At 35.6% G+C, this 20838-nt stretch overlaps 2 protein-coding genes, 1 non-coding gene and 2 pseudogenes across 7 annotated transcripts; 3 read left to right on the top strand and 2 right to left on the bottom strand.

The window, feature by feature from the left end:
- Nucleotides 1–2702: 2702 nt before the first annotated feature.
- Nucleotides 2703–4067, bottom strand: LOC118045166 (lignin-forming anionic peroxidase-like; annotated as a pseudogene).
- Nucleotides 4068–7040: 2973 nt separating this feature from the next.
- Nucleotides 7041–8472, top strand: LOC118045168 (lignin-forming anionic peroxidase-like; annotated as a pseudogene).
- A 1492-nt stretch (nucleotides 8473–9964) lies between these two features.
- Nucleotides 9965–10038, top strand: TRNAV-AAC (transfer RNA valine (anticodon AAC)). The gene has a single exon. It is a non-coding gene; the product is annotated as a tRNA-Val (tRNA).
- A 3250-nt stretch (nucleotides 10039–13288) lies between these two features.
- Nucleotides 13289–17916, top strand: LOC118045159 (protein SUPPRESSOR OF K(+) TRANSPORT GROWTH DEFECT 1). Of its 5 annotated transcripts, none has more exons than XM_073410855.1 (10): nucleotides 13289–13444; nucleotides 13647–13761; nucleotides 13889–14372; nucleotides 15613–15718; nucleotides 16109–16307; nucleotides 16418–16486; nucleotides 16592–16666; nucleotides 16765–16863; nucleotides 17036–17188; nucleotides 17543–17916. In XM_073410855.1, exons 3-10 carry the CDS (start codon nucleotides 13895–13897, stop codon nucleotides 17666–17668), a joined length of 1305 nt encoding a protein of 434 aa, XP_073266956.1. In that variant the 5' UTR covers nucleotides 13289–13444; nucleotides 13647–13761; nucleotides 13889–13894; the 3' UTR covers nucleotides 17669–17916. The 5 variants fall into 5 exon arrangements, with proteins under 5 accessions (XP_073266956.1, XP_073266955.1, XP_034909602.1 ...); XM_073410854.1 differs by having other exon boundaries at nucleotides 13882–14372; XM_035053711.2 differs by having other exon boundaries at nucleotides 13647–14372.
- A 64-nt stretch (nucleotides 17917–17980) lies between these two features.
- LOC118045160 (organelle RRM domain-containing protein 1, chloroplastic) lies at nucleotides 17981–20780 on the bottom strand. Its single transcript, XM_035053716.2, has 9 exons — nucleotides 20208–20780; nucleotides 20006–20103; nucleotides 19661–19898; nucleotides 19483–19580; nucleotides 19338–19403; nucleotides 19040–19120; nucleotides 18760–18828; nucleotides 18568–18674; nucleotides 17981–18475 (listed from the first exon to the last, which is right to left on the bottom strand). Exons 1-9 carry the CDS (start codon nucleotides 20525–20527, stop codon nucleotides 18389–18391), a joined length of 1164 nt encoding a protein of 387 aa, XP_034909607.1. The 5' UTR covers nucleotides 20528–20780; the 3' UTR covers nucleotides 17981–18388.
- Between the last annotated feature and the right edge of the window lie 58 nt (nucleotides 20781–20838).

Raw genomic sequence — 20838 nt, 5'->3', positions numbered from 1 at the left:
ATGGGTTTTTTTTTTTTTTTTGCTTTTTTCTTTGTGTTTTTTCTTTTAATGAATTTTTTTGTTTAATTTTTTTTGTTAATGTTAATTTTTTTTACTTAATTATCAGATTTTCATGACATAGATCATGGATTTAACGAGTTAACCTCAATTTTTTTTCTTTTTTTCTTTTTAATTAATAACTTTTACTAAAATTGTTCAATGTTTCACTGTGCAGTCCACAGTGACACGCTAAACTGTTTTTTTTTCTTTTTTAATATTTTTTTCTGTTTTTTTTTTTTTGCTTTTTATGCCTTTATGGGTTTTGTTTTGCTTTTTTTTTTTTGTGTGTGTTTTTTTTCTTTTAATGAATTTTTTTTGTTTAATTTAGTTTGTTAATGTTAATTTTTTTTTTTTAGTTATCAGACTTTCATAACACGGATCCCGGGTTTTACGGGTTAACCTGGTTTGATGAGTTAACCCGGAATTTTTTTTTGCTTTCTTTCTTTTTAATTTTTTTTTTTGTTTAGTTTAGTTTTTTAATGTTAAATTTCTTTCTTTTTAATTATCAAACTTTCATGACACGTATCCCGGGCTAGACGGGTTAACCCGTTAATTTCTTTTTCTATTTAGTTATCAAACTTTCATGATGTGAATCCCAGGTTTGACGGGTTAACCTGGTTTGAAGGGTTAACCCAGTTAATTCAGATTCTTTTCCTTTTCTTCATTAGTTTTTTTCTTCCTGTTGGTTTTTTTTTTCTTTGTTTTTTTTTTAAATAATCTATTTAATTATCACATTTTTATGACACGACCTTGTAGCCAGACCCACATTCAAGGCTCTTGGGTCCGGTGTTGCAGCCAGACTCACTTAAACTTGAGTCATGTAAGTTTAATACTATTATTAATATTATAAATATTACTTTTGGATCAAGCGTTACAGCTAAACCAAAGGCTCTTAGGCAAATTTTTGCAGAAAAACCTAACACACTTAGATCTTAGCCTTTTTTGATATTTTTTATGCAAGAAAAAAATTTAACCCGTGGTGTGTGCCTTTTTTTTTTTCTCTTTCCTTTTTATGCCTTTTACTGTGGATTGCATAGTACAGTCCGCAATGAAAAAGCTGATGCCTTTATTTTTTTGTTTTTTTTAATTATTTTTTTAATTTTGTTTCTTAATATTAAATTTTTTCTATTTAATTATCATATTTTCATGACATGGATCCCAGGTTTGACGGGTTAACCCAGTTTATTCAAATTGTTTTTCCTTTTCTTCATTAGTTTTTTTCTTCCTGTAGGTTTTTTTTCTTTTTACTTTTTCCTTTTTAATTAATCTTTTTTTTTAATTTATTTCATTAATAATAAATCTTTTTTCAATTTAGTTATTACACTTTCATTACACGAATTCCAGGTTTCATAAGTTAACCTGATTTGGCCGGTTAACCCGGTTGATTCAGATTTTTTTTTTCTTTTTCCTCATTAATTTTGTTCCTCTGATTTCATCTTTTAATATTTTATGCAATCCACAATGAAAAGGCTGAAGTTTTTTTTTTTTTTTTTTTTTTGCTTTTTTATGCCTTTCACTATGGACTGTACAATGCAGTCCACGGTAAAAAGGCTGATACTTTTTTTTTAATTAATTTTTTTATTTAGTTTGTTGATATTAAATTTTTTTTATTTAGTTATCAGAATTTCATGATACGGATCTTAGGTTTGGCGGGTTAACTCAGTTAATTTAGATTTTTTTTTCTTCATTAGTTTTTTTCTTTTTATAAGTTTTTTTTCTTTTATTGTTTCTTTTTATTTAATATTTTTTTATTTAATTTAGTTCATCAATATTAAATTTTTTTTCTATTTAGTTATTGACTGACGCCTTTAGTTTTTGTTTTTTGTTTTTTTGCTGTTTTTATGTCTTTAACTGTGGACTGCACACTGTAGTCTATAGTGAAAAGACTTATGCCTTTTTATTTTTTTTTCCTTTTTAATTAATTTTTTTCGTTTAATTTAGTTTGTTGATATTTAAACTGGTTAATTTTTATTTAGTTATTAAACTTTCACGATACGAATCCAATGTTTGACGGGTTAACCTGGTTTGAAGGGTTAACCTGGTTAATTCCGATTTTTTTTCTTTTTCTTCATTAATTTTTTTCTTCCTTTTGGTTTTTTTTTCTTTGTTTTTTTTCTTTTTAATTAATCTATTTAATTATCACACTTTTATGACACGACCTTGCAGCCAGACGCACATCCAAGACTATTGGGTCTGGTATTGCAAGCAGACCCACTTAAACTTGGGTCATACAAGCTTGATGTTATTATTAATATTATAAATATTACTCTTGGGTCAGGTGTTGCAGCCACACCCAAGACTCTTAGGTATAGATTTGCAAAAAGATCTCATACTTTTAGATCTTAATTTTTTTTGATATTTTTATGCAAAAATCATTGACCCGCAGCATCGCGCAAGTCATGTAACTAGTTTAAATCATATCTTAACATCTTACTAATTTATTTTTGAGTAACCAATTCTATAATAGAGGCAAAATTAGTACCGATTATTGAGTCCATATGGAAATTAAGGAGCTGATCAAGGCCAGGAACAGGGAGCACAGGGTGTGGTTGATTATGGGGTAAGACGACCAGAGAACAAAACACGAATAGGACAACCCATGAACGAATTTTGTTGCTTATTAATTTATACTTGACCGACTAAATGAATGAAACAATTTGAGAAAACAAATAACACATTGTTATGTCTGCACACTTGATCCGAGAGAATCTTCAAGGAAAAAAAGAAAGGAAAAACTAGTTGACAGCACTGCAAATCCTCCTTATCTGCCCGGAAGATCCAGTGAGAAGACCTATATCTCCCATTTTGATCATGGCAGATCCAAAATCTGATTTGAATCTTGCAGGGTTCCTGCTGTATTCAGAGACAATGCTGTCCGTGGAGCCTCCATTGAAAAGCACTTGATCTGACTGAAGGAGACCCTTGTTTTGCATCAGATTCTTGAAGTAATTGTTGTCGAAAGAATTGGAGTGACCAAATCGAGCGGGGCTAAGGTTGAGTCGCTGCCAGCACGTGGACATCGCCTCCTGCGGTGCTAGCGAATCCGGCATCGATATTGCTGTGATTGTATATCCTTTCACGGAAAGTGAAGCATTGAGCTTGTCCGAGAGTATGCGAACCTGACAAGGCAACCATGTCCCTTGCAGTAAGGCCTTTCTTTTGGAAACGAGAAATAAGACTCTCCAGGCTTTCAAAGAAGGCAGGTAACTCTGCGTTGGCTAAAGTTCGACTTGCTGTTGTTGAATCTCTTCTTCCAAGCTTCACCGCGTAGGATGGGCCACCCACCTGTGACATTTTTTCCATAAGAATCATAAACAACAAGTCCTGGTTTTGCAGCTCGCAATACCAACAGCAATAAAGAGATGGATTTAGATATACTCACATAAGCAGACGCATCTCTCGCTGCAACAGCAATGATATCTGCACAAGATACTACTCCAGGACAGATCTTCTCAACTTCAGTTTTTGCTTTGTCTATTACATTATAACCTCTAGCAGAGTTAAGATTGCCGAGGGCAGTCTTTTCACTCTGGATAGAAGGAGTCTCGTCCAGTAAGATGGAGGCATCACAACCCTGCAAAACCAAGGAATAACTCATAAGTACACTGGCTCCAAGATAATACATAATCAGAGAGGAGCACTGTGGCTGCCAAAAGTAGTTGCAAAAGTACCTGGACAAAGCAATCGTGAAAGTGCAAGCGGATGAGAGACGCTGCCATTCTCCTGTCGCTCGCAATTGCACTTCTGATAGCAGTTCGGATCGCGCTAAGCGCATTAGGACAGGAGCTGTCGTAAAATGTAGGGGAGAGTTGTGCGTGGCATGCTATGTTCAGCAAGAACAGCATGAACATGAAAGAAGCTGCTGCTCCTGCTTTTGCTGCCATTTTATATGTTTTCAGTTGGAGAAACTAAAGTTTTTAGCGCGCTAAATGTATAGCTAAGTCTGCAAGTGCTGTTACCAAAGCTGTTGGATGATTGAGAGAATTGAGATAGAAGATGGAGAAGAATGCATGGGAGCTTATCTATTTATAGAGTCTGATCAAGCACATTAATCAAGATTTGTCTAGGTAAGATCTGTAAGGCCAAAACGCGTTGAAACTTTTCTAATTTGATGCCTGCATGCCATTCATTAACTTTTTGTTTACACTTCTTGTCGTGACCCATTAATTAATTATTTTGTCTGCATCAAATCCTATCAAATAGTAATCTAATGAGGCTGCTTTGGTATTTTTTAGAGCAATTAGTTGCTCACAGCTGCGGTCTTTTACTAAATTATAACTTTAGATAGTAAAGAAATATGGATAGCCAGAAGCAGGGATTTGTGCTCCGTCGCAATTGTCCGTTTGTCCATCAAAACAAGCATCATTATTTTATTATTTATGTCGCGTTGAAAAGTCAGAGTCAGAAAGCGATTTATATCACCCAAAGCCTTTTATCCCCCTAATTCACATCTGAAAGGAATCTCTTTGACTACCACTCCACTAAAATCCTACGCTTTTTGCTCCTTCATTTAAAATGCCACCATGCAGTCCAGAAAGGAAAACTTGTCACTTGATATCGATGAAATATAGAGTAATTTGAAATCTATGAAATGTGGTCTGGTTAAGTACAAAACTTCAATTTCTAGATATAAATAGGTTTAGGATAGCGATCATGCATATTGAGTGAAATTGTCATCCCTGTCTAGAAAAGATATATACTGCATCAATGGTCTATGTTTTTTTTTTTTAAATCCTTATATACTAAAGTAAACGAAACAAAAGGTGGCCTGCTTCTTTCTCTCATCAGCCTGGAAATTGAGGATTTGGTAAGCTACGTACGCGGTGCCAGCAAGCACAAAAGGAAATGTCAATGAGTATATTACCACCATGTAGCCAAGAAAGGAAAACTTGCCACTTGAAATCGATGAATTATAGAGTAATTTGGCCTGATATTACAGCTGGTTAGTTAGTATGCTTACCTGTTCCTTCCTCGATACTATCAGGAAAAAATCCACGCACATCCTACCTGAGATAAGTTGTATTATGTAATATGAATTTAATTTAAAGATTTTGATGAGTTTCTAACTGGTGGTTTGTCTACTGACTAAGAATGAAGATTTATTCGTGTGGCTAAATCTTGCTTTTCGAATTTATTAGAGACCCGTGTGTCTAAATTAATTCTTAAGGAGATGATCCATGTAGGTGTCCTGACATGGTTCACTCGTCCTGGAAAGCGGAAGGGTTTTCCACAACTTGTGCATTGTGGTGAAAAATATTTCTCATTAAAATTGGTGAATATTCATAATAATTCTGAGAATTTTCTAGTCAACTTCTGATATTATAAAACAGCCTACTTGTAAGTCTAACATTTATACCATAATATTAACCATTAATTTTTATGAATTAAAATTTTATGAGTTATTAAAATATTAATTAAATTCTCAAGGATTTAGTAAATTAGTTATGAAATTCAAAATGCATGCTAAAAAATAAAACATACCATGTATTTTATTTTTTAAACAAGATATGATTTAATTTTTTTGAGAGATTTGATTGTATACAATACACAAAAAGATATTTTTATTATTATTTATTTTTATTTTGTTGTAATGCCATGTTTGGTAAAACAAAAAAAATTTCAGAAACGAAACAAAAAGGGGCCTGCTTCTTTCTCTCAACAGCCTGGAAATTGAGGATTTGGTAAAGCTACGCGGTGCCACCAAGCAGAAAAGGAAATGTAAATGAGTATATTACCACCATGCAGCCAGGACAGGAAAACTTGCCACTTGAAATTATCGATGAATTATAGAGTAATTAATTTGGCCTGATATTACAGCTGGTTAGTTAGTATGCTTACCTGTTTGTTCCTTCGACGTATTTGAAAAATATGGACTATGACCACATCCATATAGAAATTAATGCTTGGTTGAAAACTTATATAATTTAATTATGATTTGGAATCATTTCCATCGTCCACATTTGATCAATTATTTGTTTTTAGAACTGTTATTTTTTTACTTTTAAAACCCGATCTAAGGTTAACCCGGGACAAGTCTTATTAAATCACAGATTAAGTTACGTTGATCTTATTTTTTTAAAACAAATATCAGAACAATGTCAACTTTAAAATTAAATTTGAAAAAAAAAATAAAAGAGTTAACAAATTTTAACTAGATTTTTATATGATTGATGAGATTGTTGGTTAATCTGGTTAATTTTTTATTTTTGTTAGAAATCATCCCAGACGAGGCGTTGAATCACTTGGGTCTCGAGTTAACCTGCCAGAAAAGATTGAGTTTTAAAATAATGCTTTTTTTTATAACAAAAAAATACAATCAATTGTTTAAAAAATTTAACACTCCAGTTTGTTTTGAAAACTTATTTCGATCACCTCTTTATAATTTCATAATACCAAATGACATGTAAGAGTAAAGAATTTACGTCTGCAATGTGGTTGTAGAATAATTCTATTTAATATCACTTTATTTTATCATCATAGATAAAATCATATTCTCTTTAAGAAAATAAAGAATTTGTCTTCTTACCACCACGAAACCAGTGAGCTCTCACAAATAAATCTTTCTGAAAATTGTATGGGTAATCATCTCTTTGGATAATTATCCCTATAGAATTCGTCAATGCTTGTCTTTGAAATTTTCTAATTGTCTCATGATTGAAAAAGTATGTGTTGTCCGTACAAAATCAACGCATATCCCTCATAAAGGACTGAATAAGACACTTGACCAACGTCCTAGAAAACAAGGATGTTTCCATGTAGCACATCGTCATATTATATTCACCGCCAGAAAAGGCAGCTTTGGGTGCAGAAAAAAAGGATTTTTTTAATAGTGAATTGAAGGATTGAATGATTCACTAGTTGAATTGGTAAGAAAACAAAGACGGGTTACCTCATGATGGCATGCAGTCATAAAAAAATCGAACGCGTTACGAGTGTGCTTCATCATCCTTCTATAAAAGGATGAGCTCCCATGCATTCTTCTTCATCTTCTATCCCTTCTCTCAATTCTATATTTGATAACAGCTTGTGCTAATCAACTGGATTGATTTGCAAAAGCTATAGATTAATTTTGTGAGAGTAAAAATTAGTCTTGCACTTAGACGAAAAATTAGTCTTGCACTTAGACGACTCAAAGAAATGGCAGCAAAAGCAGGAGCAGCAGCTTCTTTCATGTTCATGCTGTTCTTGCTGAACATAGCATGCCAGGCACAACTCTCCCCTGCATTTTACGACAGCTCCTGTCCTAATGCGCTCAGCGCGATCCGAACTGCTATCAGAAGTGCAATTGCGAGCGACAGGAGAATGGCTGCGTCTCTCATCCGCTTGCACTTTCACGATTGCTTTGTCCAGGTAATTTTGCCACTACTTTTGGCAGCCACAGTGCTCCTCTCTGATTATGTATTATCTTGGAGCCAGTGTACTTATGAGTTGTTATTCCTTGGTTTTGCAGGGTTGTGATGCCTCCATCTTACTGGACGAGACTCCCTCTATCCAGAGTGAAAAGACTGCCCTCGGCAATCTTAACTCTGCTAGAGGTTATAATGTAATAGACAAAGCAAAAAACTGAAAGTTGAGAAGATCTGTCCCGGAGTAGTATCTTGTGCAGATATCATTGCTGTTGCAGCGAGAGATGCGTCTGCTTATGTGAGTATATCTAAATCCATCTCTTTATTGCTGTTGGTATTGCGAGCTGCAAAAACCAGGACTTGTTGTTTATGATTCTTATGGAAAAAAATGTCACAGGTGGGTGGCCCATCCTACGCGGTGAAGCTTGGAAGAAGAGATTCAACAACAGCAAGTCGAACTTTAGCCAAACGCAGAGTTACCTGCCTTCTTTGAAAGCCTGGAGAGTCTTATTTCTCGTTTCCAAAAGAAAGGGCCTTACTGCAAGGGACATTGGTTGCCTTGTCAGGTTCGCATACTCTCGGACAAGCTCAATGCTTCACTTTCCGTGAAAGGATATACAATCACAGCAATATCGATGCCGGATTCGCTAGCACCCGCAGGAGGCGATGTCCACGTGCTGGCAGCGACTCAACCTTAGCCCCGCTCGATTTGGTCACTCCCAATTCTTTCGACAACAATTACTTCAAGAATCTGATGCAAAACAAGGGTCTCCTTCAGTCAGATCAAGTGCTTTTCAATGGAGGCTCCACGGACAGCATTGTCTCTGAATACAGCAGGAACCCTGCAAGATTCAAATCAGATTTTGGATCTGCCATGATCAAAATGGGAGATATAGGTCTTCTCACTGGATCTTCCGGGCAGATAAGGAGGATTTGCAGTGCTGTCAACTAGTTTTTCCTTTCTTTTTTTCCTTGAAGATTCTCTCGGATCAAGTGTGCAGACATAACAATGTGTTATTTGTTTTCTCAAATTGTTTCATTCATTTAGTCTGTCAAGTATAAATTAATAAGCAACAAAATTCGTTCATGGGTTGTCCTATTCGTGTTTTGTTCTCTGGTCGTCTTACCCCATAATCAACCACACCCTGTGCTCCCTGTTCCTGGCCTTGATCAGCTCCTTAATTTCCATATGGACTCAATAATCGGGACTAATTTTGCCTCTATTATAGAATTGGTTACGTACAGATAAAAAAACAAGATGTTAAAATATGATTTAAAATAAATAATGGAATGATTGTTTTAGAAAGACAATTGATCTAATTTGAGAGATTTTTTTTAATTAGATTTGGCTATTTTTGCAAACATGAATGAGCTCATGGAGTTGATGAATGTGCTTAATTATTATTTTTCAAATTATTTGGTCTAAAAAGTAAACTCTTGTTAGTTTTGACTATAAGATCTTTCTATATATTATTGCATGGTTTTATCTATTTCTTGCCCTTTTATTTTAATTTTATATGTTTAACTTTTGTTTTTCTTGCTAGTTTGTACGTTATGGCACTAGCACCGATTAATATTAAATCCTTGACAATTATAAATTTTTTTTACTAAATTGCTTAGAACATGCATTCATCAACTCCAATCACACCTGCTTACAAAATCTTATCTAAAGAAAAACTCTCAATCTTACAAGATATATAGCCACCCGAACATCTCCACCTTAATAATTGGCCAAACGTAGGAAAACAACGCGAGCTGAAGTACAAACGCAGACACCACAAACAAAGCAAACATTGTGACCAACTTGCCAAAGTCACACAGTTGACATCTTCTCTCTATATATATACTTCCCAGCTTCATCAATAACAGCATTTTGTTTTCCGATCGAAGATGCCTGGACCATAGGTGGAAAAGAAAATCTCAACAAGGAGGGGAAATTGTAACAACATGAAGAGGGTGACAGCAATCCCAGAAAGGAAAACAATTGGCATAAGCTTTCCATCCAACAGGATTATAAGAGCAGCGCAAAAGGCTGCCGTCATGGTTGCAATGGAGATGAAAAGTGTGGAAAGGCCAATGATTAGCTTTGTGGGCATAACGAGAAGTGAGGATTCCTAAAATCATCAATACTGAAGTTGAGGAACCAAAGAGTGAAATTGCATCGGATATTATAGAAGTCGAGAATGTCTTGTCATGTCAAAATATTGGAAGTCCAGCGTCTTGCTTGTTACGTACCACCAGGAACAGTGAATGCTGCAGTGGACATAATTGTGATGATCAGAGAATCAAACCTAACCTAGATTAAATGGCATGAAGATTTCATCCAAACCGTTACATTCTCAGCTTACATGTTCTTCTATAACATGATATACGTTTAATTTATGGTTGAATTTAAATATATTAAATATGGTATTTTGTCAAACTTATATTATTTTGAGTTTAATTAATAACCGAACTCAAGTAGGTTGGATTTAGTATCGAGTTAGACCCATGTTATTTTGAATTAAAAAATCCTTTTTGGTCAGCTTGGAAATGATATATAGATATATAAATGTAGCAAGTTTCGTTGGTGGCATTAGGGTGTCGTGGTGTAGTTGGTTATCACGTCAATCTAACACACTGAAGGTCTCCGGTTTGAGTCCGGGCGACGCCATTTTTTTCTCTTTTTTTGTCCCTTCAATTACGTAATCAAGCTGCTCACGACAAGAGCAAGTAAAGAAATGAAATCAAGCAAGAAAGCTGCTAGTTTTCTTCTTCTGAATGTATTTTTTTCCTCTGAATGTTCCTAATAGAGTTGACGAAGTGAGGATTCCAGAGACAAGAACTTTCATGCCAGTCATTCTCTGGCTTATCGCACACCACATACTTCTTTGCTCCATTCCTGTCAAAGTTCCCACATGAGTAGTCAATATGGAATAAGGAGAGTCCTGAGCTTCAAGTTTCGTGCAGGGTGTGCATTATTCAGTTTGGACATGAATGCAGTATAGAGATTCAGAGTTTCGTACGTGTATACCCTGCTCTCGCTGCAATTTCTGGTTGTGGAACTTGGAGGCAATATTCCACGTCTCACTGTAATTCTGATATGAAGAGAAGGCTGTCAATATGGGCAGGCATCCAAGAGGCCACGATGTTGTCACCGCTATTCTTTTCAGGCTGGCAGAAAGCTGGTAATTCTGATAGGCGATGTTGCGAAGGCTGGTAAATCCTAACATTGATAACAAGATACTGTTTTGTTCTGGTTTTTTAGAATTAACTGATTAAATAGTTGATTAATGGATCATCATATGTTGTTGATTCTGAAAAATTAGTTAAGAGACACTGATATGTTGTATTGCCACAGATTACCTACCCTATCAGTCTAGCACCATGAGCACACACAGAACAACAATGTAGTTTAGGGTAGTCATTGCCTGCTAGGGACACCAGGGCAATGGAAGAGTTAAGGTCTTGTTTGGTTTAAACTTTTTCTTAAAGCAACTGCTGATAAAAACCAATTTGGGAAGCCATATTTGTTGCATTGATGAATCATGAATGCATCAAACACTCGATTGCCTCCAAATGCAAAGTTCATCCCAGATCTTAGACCAGATTTTTGTACAGTTCTTCTCCATTTGTACAGCATTGGAGATTTTATACCAAGAAATGAAGCTGCAAACCGTAGATTCCAATATAAATCAACATTTCATGACTCTTTTCACTATTCTGGGGTTGAGAAATTCACCATTGAAAATATCCGTGAGAGAGAGGAAGCATGCATCTATGTAAACTTTTAATCAAGAAATAATTATTAATCAGACTAATACCGAACCCATCAAACTAATATCGAAGACATAATCAATAAAATAACATTTAATTTGGTTCCTGCATTGCTTAGCATAAAGGGTAACAAAAACCAGTAAATCCTTTCTACTCCCCTGCCTTCCATATAGTACTCGAAGACTGCCATGTGCCAGGGGAGAAAGTAACATCACAACTATAGGAATTGCCTGAAAAAGAACTTGGTGTTGAAATCTCAAACCTGTGTTCCTACAATTGTGAACAAGAGTAACGTTCTCATTTCCTCTTCAATGATCTAAGAGATCAATTGATTTTTCATTTTAGAGTCGGATTGCTGTGATGGTTTCACTGGATTTGCTCTTTTATCCAAATCTTTGAATCAAGGATTACCACTCTTAATGAATTAATGAAGGGTATATTTACATCAGAATCAAGAACACTAAGAAATCAGTTGGCTATCAGCTGAAACTTTTACCACCCCTCAAACGAGATGGAGAAATGGTGAATAAAGAAAACTAGCCTTGGCCCCAACGTCTACAAAGATTTGCTAGTGTGTTTCTCACCATGGACACATTTTTCCCATTCGATCTTACACACCATACCATGCCGACTGAAATCACATCTTAGACACTACATGGTTTTTCTCTCGACTTGCAACATTGACCAAAATTAGTTGGAAATTTCATCACTGAGGGAATTATATATTGAAAGAAGTGTATCACTATTAAAATCAAGCAAAATTCGCAAAATCTTTTTTTGCAAATGGGATTCAAGCCATGAGAATAGTCATAATGTGCAGGGTAGACTAAAGACATCTTGGAGATCCACCAACAGCGCTACGGGTGATTAAGTAAATCAAGTATATTTGTTTTAGTACTTGTATTGATATTAATTTGCTCCAATGTCTCATAAATGAATTATTTGAATTTTCAAGGAAAATAAAAAGGAAAAATATAATAATTCTGATTGTTCAAACCTAATGATGGTATGGAAATAATAAATTTAAGTTATTAATGGGTAGAAAAAACCCCATTCTGTTCATGGCAAATCTTGTGTTATTACCTTGTCATGTCTTAAACCCTGAACTCACACTGTGCCCATGCCCATTGATTTTGTGTGAATCATGTCTTATTCATTTCAATAAATAGTTTTTAAAAACATACACGTAATTTTTAACATTTTCATCAGGCATAATGTGCTGCAATAACTAATCCAACTCAAGGCCGGATAGCCTTCATGGATGCACAGACTAATTCAACTAATCTGTCTTGCGGCAGGATAGGCATAATAGGTTGCATAAATATAAGTTATTAAACTTGATGTGGCCTATGATACAATTCACAAGTTAAGTGGATTAATTAGGGTCAATCAAAATAATATTTTTTTCAATTAAAAAAATCATTTTTATCAGGTCATAGGTTGATCAAATCAAGTTAATACCATGTTGACTTTTTCTAAGTTCAGGTTAAAAATGAATCAGCTAAATCTCATATTAGCATGTAAAATTAGACCGAGTGTAATATCCATGACATAAATTAATGGAACTTAAGGCTGGATAGCATAATGAGCTGCATACGCAGTACCAACTGAGCAGTCATGGCCAGTTTAGGAAACCCCAAATGCAAAAAGCTTCGCTGAGCCATTGTTATGGTGTCCATGATGTGATCCTTCCAATATTGCATTACCTTCTGCAATAAGTAGAAGCCAATAAATTGTATGTTTAAACAAGAGAGAGAATTATTCCTAAATACGTTGAAAAAATATATATTAAAATTATATAAAAGGAGCAGAAAAGAGCTAAAAAGAAGTGGATGAAGTGAACCTTGTTTCTGCATTTGAACAGCTAGCAGATGTGGAAGTGTGAAGGATGGGAGTGTGTGTGTAGGTGCAGAGAACAGATTTTTTTCTTGCTCGTATTAAAGTGAAATGTTTTAAAGGAAGGGCAACAGATGCATTGGAGGAGTATTTTGAGCCAAGAGTCTCTCAGTTTTTAGCGGTCAAAACATGTCTAGAAAAGCTTAGGGGTTAAAAAAACTTCTTTCACTTTAAGGATCAAATTGTAAGAAAACATTTCATTTTGCTTACGCCAACTTTTCTAGATTTGAAAGCTACAGGGCACTTTCAATTTAAGTGGTTGTTTACTTATCTGACTAGAATTCTAACATCAAACGACATATCACATTAAAGTGAACACAGATACTGAACAGAGACTAGACAAAAGCCAAGTGGTTGCTTCTCTTGTTACAACAATCATCTCTCTTGAACAAAACCTCAAGTCCCAGGTCTGTTAATGGGTTTTCGTTTCTTGTCTACTCCTCTCATTGATACTTGATTGCAAAGTTTGAGTCTTTTTTATGCGAACTGTATTGGGTTGGTGAAAACTTTGAAGAAAAGAATCATGTATCTCAAAACTACTGTTAAGGTTGTAACTTTAAGTGTTGGATTTGAGTTTTGATTGAATTAAAGATTTTTTTTTTTTTTCAGGTTTGATTGTGTTCAAGTGTTGGGATCTTAGGTTATGATGAATTAGAGGAGTGTTTTATGTTTTGCCGGTATAGAAAGATGTTATCTTCACCTTTCATGGGATCAAGTACTGGGGGTTTGTGCTCTGCTGGATTATAGGAGCTATTGAGTTTGAAGTCTTGTTTTAAGCATCATTGTTTTAGGGGAGTGATTGTTTTGTAAGTGTTGAGGATTATATTATATTTGGTGTTCTTAGGTTTCAGGGCAAAATGTATTGCAATTTTATGGAGCATGGTATAGAGTACGCGAAACAGGCAGTCAAGGAGGATGATGCTGGAAACTTTAGGAAAGCTTTCCAGCTTTATATGAATGCATTGGAGTATTTTCAAGCACAACTGAAGTATGAGAAGAATCCACAGATTGAGAAAACAATTAGGCAAAAATGTATGGGGTATCTGAGAAGGGCGGAGGAGATCCGATCTGTTCTTGATAATGGTAGGTGTATGCCAGCGTCGAATGGTGATGCATTGGTTGCTGCACGGCCCAAGACCAGTCCAAAACCTAAGGATGGAGGTAGGAAGGGCAAGGAGGATCCAGAGCTAGCGAAGCTTAAGGAAGGGCTTGATTCTGTTATCATCAGGGAGAAGCCAAATGTGAAGTGGAGTGATGTGGCAGGTCTTGAGAATGCCAAACTGGCATTGCAGGAAGCTGTTATATTGCCTGTTAAGTTCCCACAGTTCTTCACTGGTTAGTTTCTTGGACGTATAGCTCGCAATTGTGTGTTTTGCATCCGATGTGATAATATATTTTTCGGGTTAAGATTCTGATGATGTCTTAAAAACCCAGAAACATTTCTGTAATAGGTTATTTAGTTTATGTGTAGTAGTTAATTAAAATATTCAGGTAAATAGTTTTCTTCTTCTTAGCTCGGGAAACACAAAATTAATGATAAAGCTCGAAGTACCTATTTTATAGTCTTCAATTGGGGAATTTAAAGACCCTTTAATAATAAAGTTGGTGATTTTATAAGAAAGACAAGAAATAACTTAAAAAAACTTTAAATTCTAAGAGTTTGTTCTTGTATTTTAGAATGTTTAATACTTTGGAATATATGTAAGCTCTTAATAAATAAAAATATTTTGAACCTTTACCTGGATGGTTCAGGTGGTATTTATATTCCTGAACTTTATCGTTTTCAGAGAAGAGAATAACTAAACAAATTCTTTATTTTCGGTGGCATTAATAACAAATATCACTTACATATTATTAATGAGATAGTAAATATAGTAAATCTCTTAAAAGATCTATTATATATCTATAAGTGTAGGGAGATCATTACCTTTTATGTGAATAATTCATATAATTGTTCTAAAAATATGAATTTTTAGTCTTGGATACTCCAAACATGAGATATAACCTAACCTAGATTAAAGGGCACAACAAGTCATCCAACTCATCACAGTTTCAGCTTAGATGTTCATCTAGGACTTAGTATTGGATTTAGCTGATAGATGAATCCAAGTATATTAAGTATGACATCTCACTAAACTCATAATACCTTGGGTTCACCTAATAGCCAAACTCAAGTATGTTGTGTTTAGCATCTTGTCGGACTCATGTTATCTTGAGTTTAGCTATCAGCTGAATCTAAGTATGTTAGGTCTAGCATCTCATCAGGCCCATGATACGTTAGGTTCAGCTAATGGTTGAACCTAAAAATATTTGGGTCTAGTATCTTACCAGAATCATGTTACCTTGGGTTTAGCTAATGACTAATCCCAAGTATATTGAGTTTGGCTTCTTGCTATATCCATATTTCTTTGGGTTAAGCTGATCGTTAAACCTAAGTATTTTGACTTTGGTATATCATCTAACCCACCTTGTTATAAACTTTCTCAAATCTGGAAAAGATAAATTAAAAATAATTACAGATTCAATGTTAGATGATATTTGATCTCTGGATGTTGATTGTCTGTTACTCATCCAGGGAAGAGAAAACCATGGAGGGCATTTTTGTTATATGGTCCACCTGGCACAGGGAAGTCATACTTGGCAAAGGCTGTTGCAACAGAAGCTGACTCAACTTTCTTCAGGTAATATATAAGCTAAGATATTACAACTGGCCATATTACTAGCAGATGAAAGTTTCTTAAAGTGTTGCTTACACATTGCATCAAGTGAGTGTTTGAACATTGAATGCGTAAACTGTTAAAGTTTCTCCTTCCTCTATTTTTTGATGATCAGGATATATAATTATGTAGTCTTTGCAAGCAACTGTCAATAAACATGATCCAAGAAATTTGTAAAATGCTTGTGCATCGGGCTGGTTCTTTAGCAAATGCAAAATTCTTACTATTATCCCTTTTTGTTTGATTTCACTGGTAAATCATAAATAAATCCTTATATCCCGGGCATTATTCTTGCCTTCCACCCACTTTAGCCGATCAAAATTGTTGACAAGTCCCAGATGATGCTTTTTGCAGTGTTTCTTCCTCAGACCTGGTTTCCAAATGGATGGGTGAAAGTGAGAAGCTAGTTTCAAATCTTTTCCAAATGGCTCATGATAATGCACCTTCCATCATTTTCATTGACGAAATAGATTCACTTTGTGGCCAACGGGGTGAATGTAATGAGAGTGAAGCATCTCGTCGCATCAAAACAGAACTCCTTGTGCAGATGCAGGTATTTCTGTTTGCTGTTTGTGGATTAGAACTTTGTCCTAAGCTTCATTCCACGTTAACTGATAAGAGCTCTGTCATAAAACTTAAACTGAGGTTCTTGTCCCGTTTTAGGGTATAGGGAATGATGATCAGAAGGTTCTTGTTCTTGCAGCCACAAATACTCCCTATGCACTGGATCAGGTTATAAAAACATCCGATTTTAAATCGCATTGATTATGGACAGAAATATTTATCTTTTCATCAGAATTACTTGTTAGGAAATGTTAATGCAAAATAATCATACAGGCTATCCGGCGGCGTTTTGACAAGAGAATATACATTCCTCTCCCGGATTTGAAGGCAAGGCAACACATGTTTAAGGTGGTGCTTATCAGAATCATTGTAGGCTGTTTTTTGTCATGTTGAAACATGTTTGGGTTGTTCTTGAAATTAACATCCTCTTGTATGTCTATGCGCAGGTGCATCTTGGAGATACTCCTCATGATTTAACTGAAAGAGATTTTGAAAAGTTGGCTCGAAAAACAGAAGGTTTTTCAGGTTCAGATATTTCTGTTTGTGTAAGTGTCAATTTTTACATCAACCTCTGCCACATCCCATCTTGATTCTTGCGACTCACTTTGAGCAGAATGTTTGAAAAGTATTAGTTTTTTACATTTTCTTCTGTGTGAAAATCGAAAATAGTCAACAGTTTCCTCTTTTTAAACTTGATCGTGACATCATCATTGATAGGTTAAAGATGTGCTCTTTGAACCTGTTCGTAAAACCCGGGATGCGGAATATTTCATTAAATCCTCTGGTGGCATGTGGGTTCCTTGTGAACTACAACGAGGAGCTGTCAAGACTACACTACAAGAACTTGATGCACAAGGACTTGCTTCAAAGGTATGGTAGACTGAATAAAACACTATTGCAGAGGGTTCAACTTGGAAAATATTCCCAAAAATTAGCACAACTTCTGCTTCTGTGGTTGTGCCTAGGAGAAACACTGTTAGAATTCTACAAGAGGAGAAATATCATTTTTATTTTTGTTGTATTTCCATAACGTTCAACAAGAGGAGAGACATGTTATCATGATTCATAATTTAACATGCATGGTTCATGATTATACCCCCCCTTCCCCCCCTTTAGAATGGCTGGCTTCGTGGGAGATTCATTTTAATTTGTGACTTCTAGCTGCATGCATCCTCTTTGGTGACAAACAATGACAAGATGCATTTGAGATCAACGACTTTGCAGGTCCTTCCACCACCCATCACAAGAGCAGATTTCAGCAAAGTGCTTGCACGGCAGAAGCCAACAGTGAGTAAAGCTGATCTTGAGGTGCATGAGAGATTCACAAAGGAGTTTGGAGAAGAGGGCTGATGACTTTGATGAAGTGGAAGCAGAGCTTTGATTAATTCACAAATACAAGTTATGCATAGTTTAGTTGAATTATTATCCGTCTCTGGTGGCTCATGTTTAGAGACAAGTGTTACTTTTTGCTCTCCTCGATCAGTTAGGCAATATTTTGAAAAGAAAAGAGGCTGCAAGGTGAACCAGACTGAATGACTGATCAATGCATGTAATGTTCAATGGTAAATGTATATATATAATATAAGCATTGTTTGCTATCCTCGTCCCTTGATTTTATGTCTTTTTGTTTTATTTTGGAAATCAATATATAAATACACAATCTTCGAAAACAAAATACCCCAGTTAGATAGTAAAAAGATGAGGATGAAATTTGCCTATGAAATACTGCTAAAGGAGACAAAAACATGACTTTTGATATGGATTTTGCATATCCCAGTAAAACTATGTAAAGGTGCTAGGGTGACAACTACTCGATGCATATCTTATTACTTTATACAATGGAACAGCAGAGATTCTTCGGCTTTGAACCATAAAAGAAATTAGGAAACATATGCAGCAAAAATCAATGTTAGATAAGAATATTGATCGATCTTTAATAACAAATTTACCATGGCAAGATGACGAAATGACTACAGTTTTCCTGAGAACCAAGAATGCAGTGCTCAATTTCACGTGGCTGGCAATTATAATGATCCACCACCAGAAGGGCTGATGCCTCCTCCCTCTCTCTCAGGCTGTTGGTCTTGGTTGACCCCTGCTGTATCTTGGTGGGTTGCTTTTGGCAACATCAACAACAATCATCCAACCATTGATGATCTGCAATTAGGGTTGACAGAATGAAGGTCAGCCTGACTGCTTGGACGGTTAAAATACAAATGAAGAGAAACAAGGACTTGTATGACACCTACCTTGCCATTCATCTCCTTGAGGGCTGCACTTGCAGCCTCCTCTGTCCTGTACTCTACAAATGCATATCCCTTGGACCTCTTAGAAATCTTGTCCATTATTATTTTAACTGTAAGGAATATAATGCCATTATTTCAACTGTCCGGACACAACAGCAACATAGATGTCAACAAATTACAGAAGGCATGGCATACCTTCGACAAGCTCACCAAAGCCCTCAAATGCTGCGCGCAAGGTTTTCTCAGAAGTATAAAATGACAGACCTGCTCGGAACACAGATTGCCAAGCACGTGAATCAATCACAAAGCTAGCTAATCAGACAAATGTGTATCATGCAAATTTCATAGGAGGCCAATATTGAGATTTTGCGTGCAAAAAAAACTTTTGCTATCTTGCAGTCAAGTATTTTAGACGCAAAAGAAAAGAGATGGAGATCATAAGGTCATTAGAATTTGATTTGAAGATGCAACATACCAGTAATAAAAAGTTTCTTTGTTTTTACAGGAGTTATCTGACTTGCTTCTGAAGAATCTGCTGAATTGATTATGTGATCGCCTGGACAATTACGTGTTAACATTACAGAAGAACCATTTGCCATGGAATAAATTTGCAATCACATTAAACGCAAAATATTGACAATGGGCTTTTCTGAAAACTCAAATAACGGTATCATAACTCAACATCCAGCAGCAAATCCAGATGCTAGTTTCATAAAACTGACAATTGCGTATATACCACTAGCAATCTTAGTGCTAAAAAGAAAGTAACAAACCTCCATAATCCTTGTTTTCTGACTCAACATTCTTATCTGGCTGAACAGATAAAACACCAGGGACACCTAAAAACACAGAACGGTATGTCATTAAACAGAACACGAAATGCCAAACAAAATTTCAATTCAAAGGGAACAAACTAACCAGCTAGTTCCTGTGCACATTCCTCGTCAAGTTCACAACAGAACCCAAAATTCGATTGCCATGAAACATGATATATACACATTTGAGCATCCTTCTCGCTGCAAAAGAAATCAAATTTTCACTTTCATGGTATATAACAGCAAGTAGATTGCATTATTTCTCAAACATTAACACCTACTTTCCCATGACCTTGGTTAGAATTTGAGCATGATAATCAACCATTTGTGCCTTTGTAACAACTCCAACTGCTGGCTTATCAATTTTAACCAGCCAATGTTTTGTATTCCCTGCAGGAAACAACAAATTGCTTCCAATTTGTGGATTTGATAATGTACTCAACCTGACACCTAAACTATAATCTTTTTCCGCGGAATTATAATCCGGGTCAGGCCTAACTGATATAACCCCAGGCAGCCCTACAACAGACACATCCATAACAATCAGGAAACATCTCAAAATCCACAATTTTTGCGTTAGTATCATAATTCTCAATACATTGGCGCCAAAAGAGAAAGAAACTTACTGGCAAGTTCAAGGGAAGCATCTTCATCAACATCGCAACAAAACCCAAAACGAGTGTCACAAGAAGAATCATACATACACATTTGAGCATCCTTCTCACTGTTCAAAACCAATAAAGCAACAAACTTGAGGCCAAAAAAACAACAGATACCAAAATGGGTCATCGTTAAAAACACAAACAACCCTCCCCCCCCCCAACTGACCTGCCTATTACTCTCTCTAGAGTCTTGACGTAGTAATCAATGATTTCTGGTTTTGAATTGACACCCTTTGGGGGACTTTCCATTAGAATCATCCAGTGTTTGTTAGTTTTAGTTGAAGTTGGAGTACATGTTGATGTTGTTGTGGCTTTTGTTGATAAAGAAATGCAAGAAATGAATGAAGAAGAAGATAAAGAAAGGGTTTTTAAGTGGTTCTTGTTCTTTATAGGGCTGTAAAGTTTGAAACTTGAAGCTTTAACCGGGAGTTTCTTGGATATGGAGGTGAGACTGGAGATGGATAATGAAGGAGAGAGTGTTTCCATGGCTCTCTAAGGTTTCATTACAGACCAGACCAAGCTCAGGCTATTGTTGTTTGCTGTTCAATGTTGTGATAGCAGTAGCAGAATCTATCTGCCTTTGATATTTTTTAGGCGCTTCGAATGAATGATGGTCGTTAATGACCATGTCAAACGAAGAGCCTCTCTGCCCCGATGGGTGAGACTTGAGAGAAGTTGATTTGCAAAGTGACTAGTGGTTTCTCTTCGAATGGGTCATTTTAGTAATGGCGATTAAACCTGACTGGTAATGTACAGTTAGCATAATCATTTTTTTTTTTAATCTAAAATAACACCGC

The sequence above is a fragment of the Populus alba genome, chromosome 8, assembly GCF_005239225.2.
Source record: "Populus alba chromosome 8, ASM523922v2, whole genome shotgun sequence".
NCBI classification, from domain to species: Eukaryota; Viridiplantae; Streptophyta; class Magnoliopsida; order Malpighiales; family Salicaceae; genus Populus; species Populus alba.
Note: the sequence above shows the minus strand (reverse complement) of the source record. Positions and strands in the feature narration are given on the sequence as shown.

Coding starts and splice junctions, on each gene's coding strand:
- LOC118045159 (XM_073410855.1), top strand. CDS start 13,895: ATGTATTGCAATTTTATGGAGCATGGTATAGAGTACGCGAAACAGGCA. Junction 16,667..16,764: donor CAAGGCAACACATGTTTAAG/GTGGTGCTTATC, acceptor GTCTATGCGCAG/GTGCATCTTGGAGATACTCC. Junction 16,864..17,035: donor GTTCAGATATTTCTGTTTGT/GTAAGTGTCAAT, acceptor CATCATTGATAG/GTTAAAGATGTGCTCTTTGA.
- LOC118045160 (XM_035053716.2), bottom strand. CDS start 20,527: ATGGAAACACTCTCTCCTTCATTATCCATCTCCAGTCTCACCTCCATA. Junction 20,104..20,207: donor CTAGAGAGAGTAATAGGCAG/GTCAGTTGGGGG, acceptor GGTTTTGAACAG/TGAGAAGGATGCTCAAATGT. Junction 18,675..18,759: donor CTTTGGTGAGCTTGTCGAAG/GTATGCCATGCC, acceptor TATTCCTTACAG/TTAAAATAATAATGGACAAG.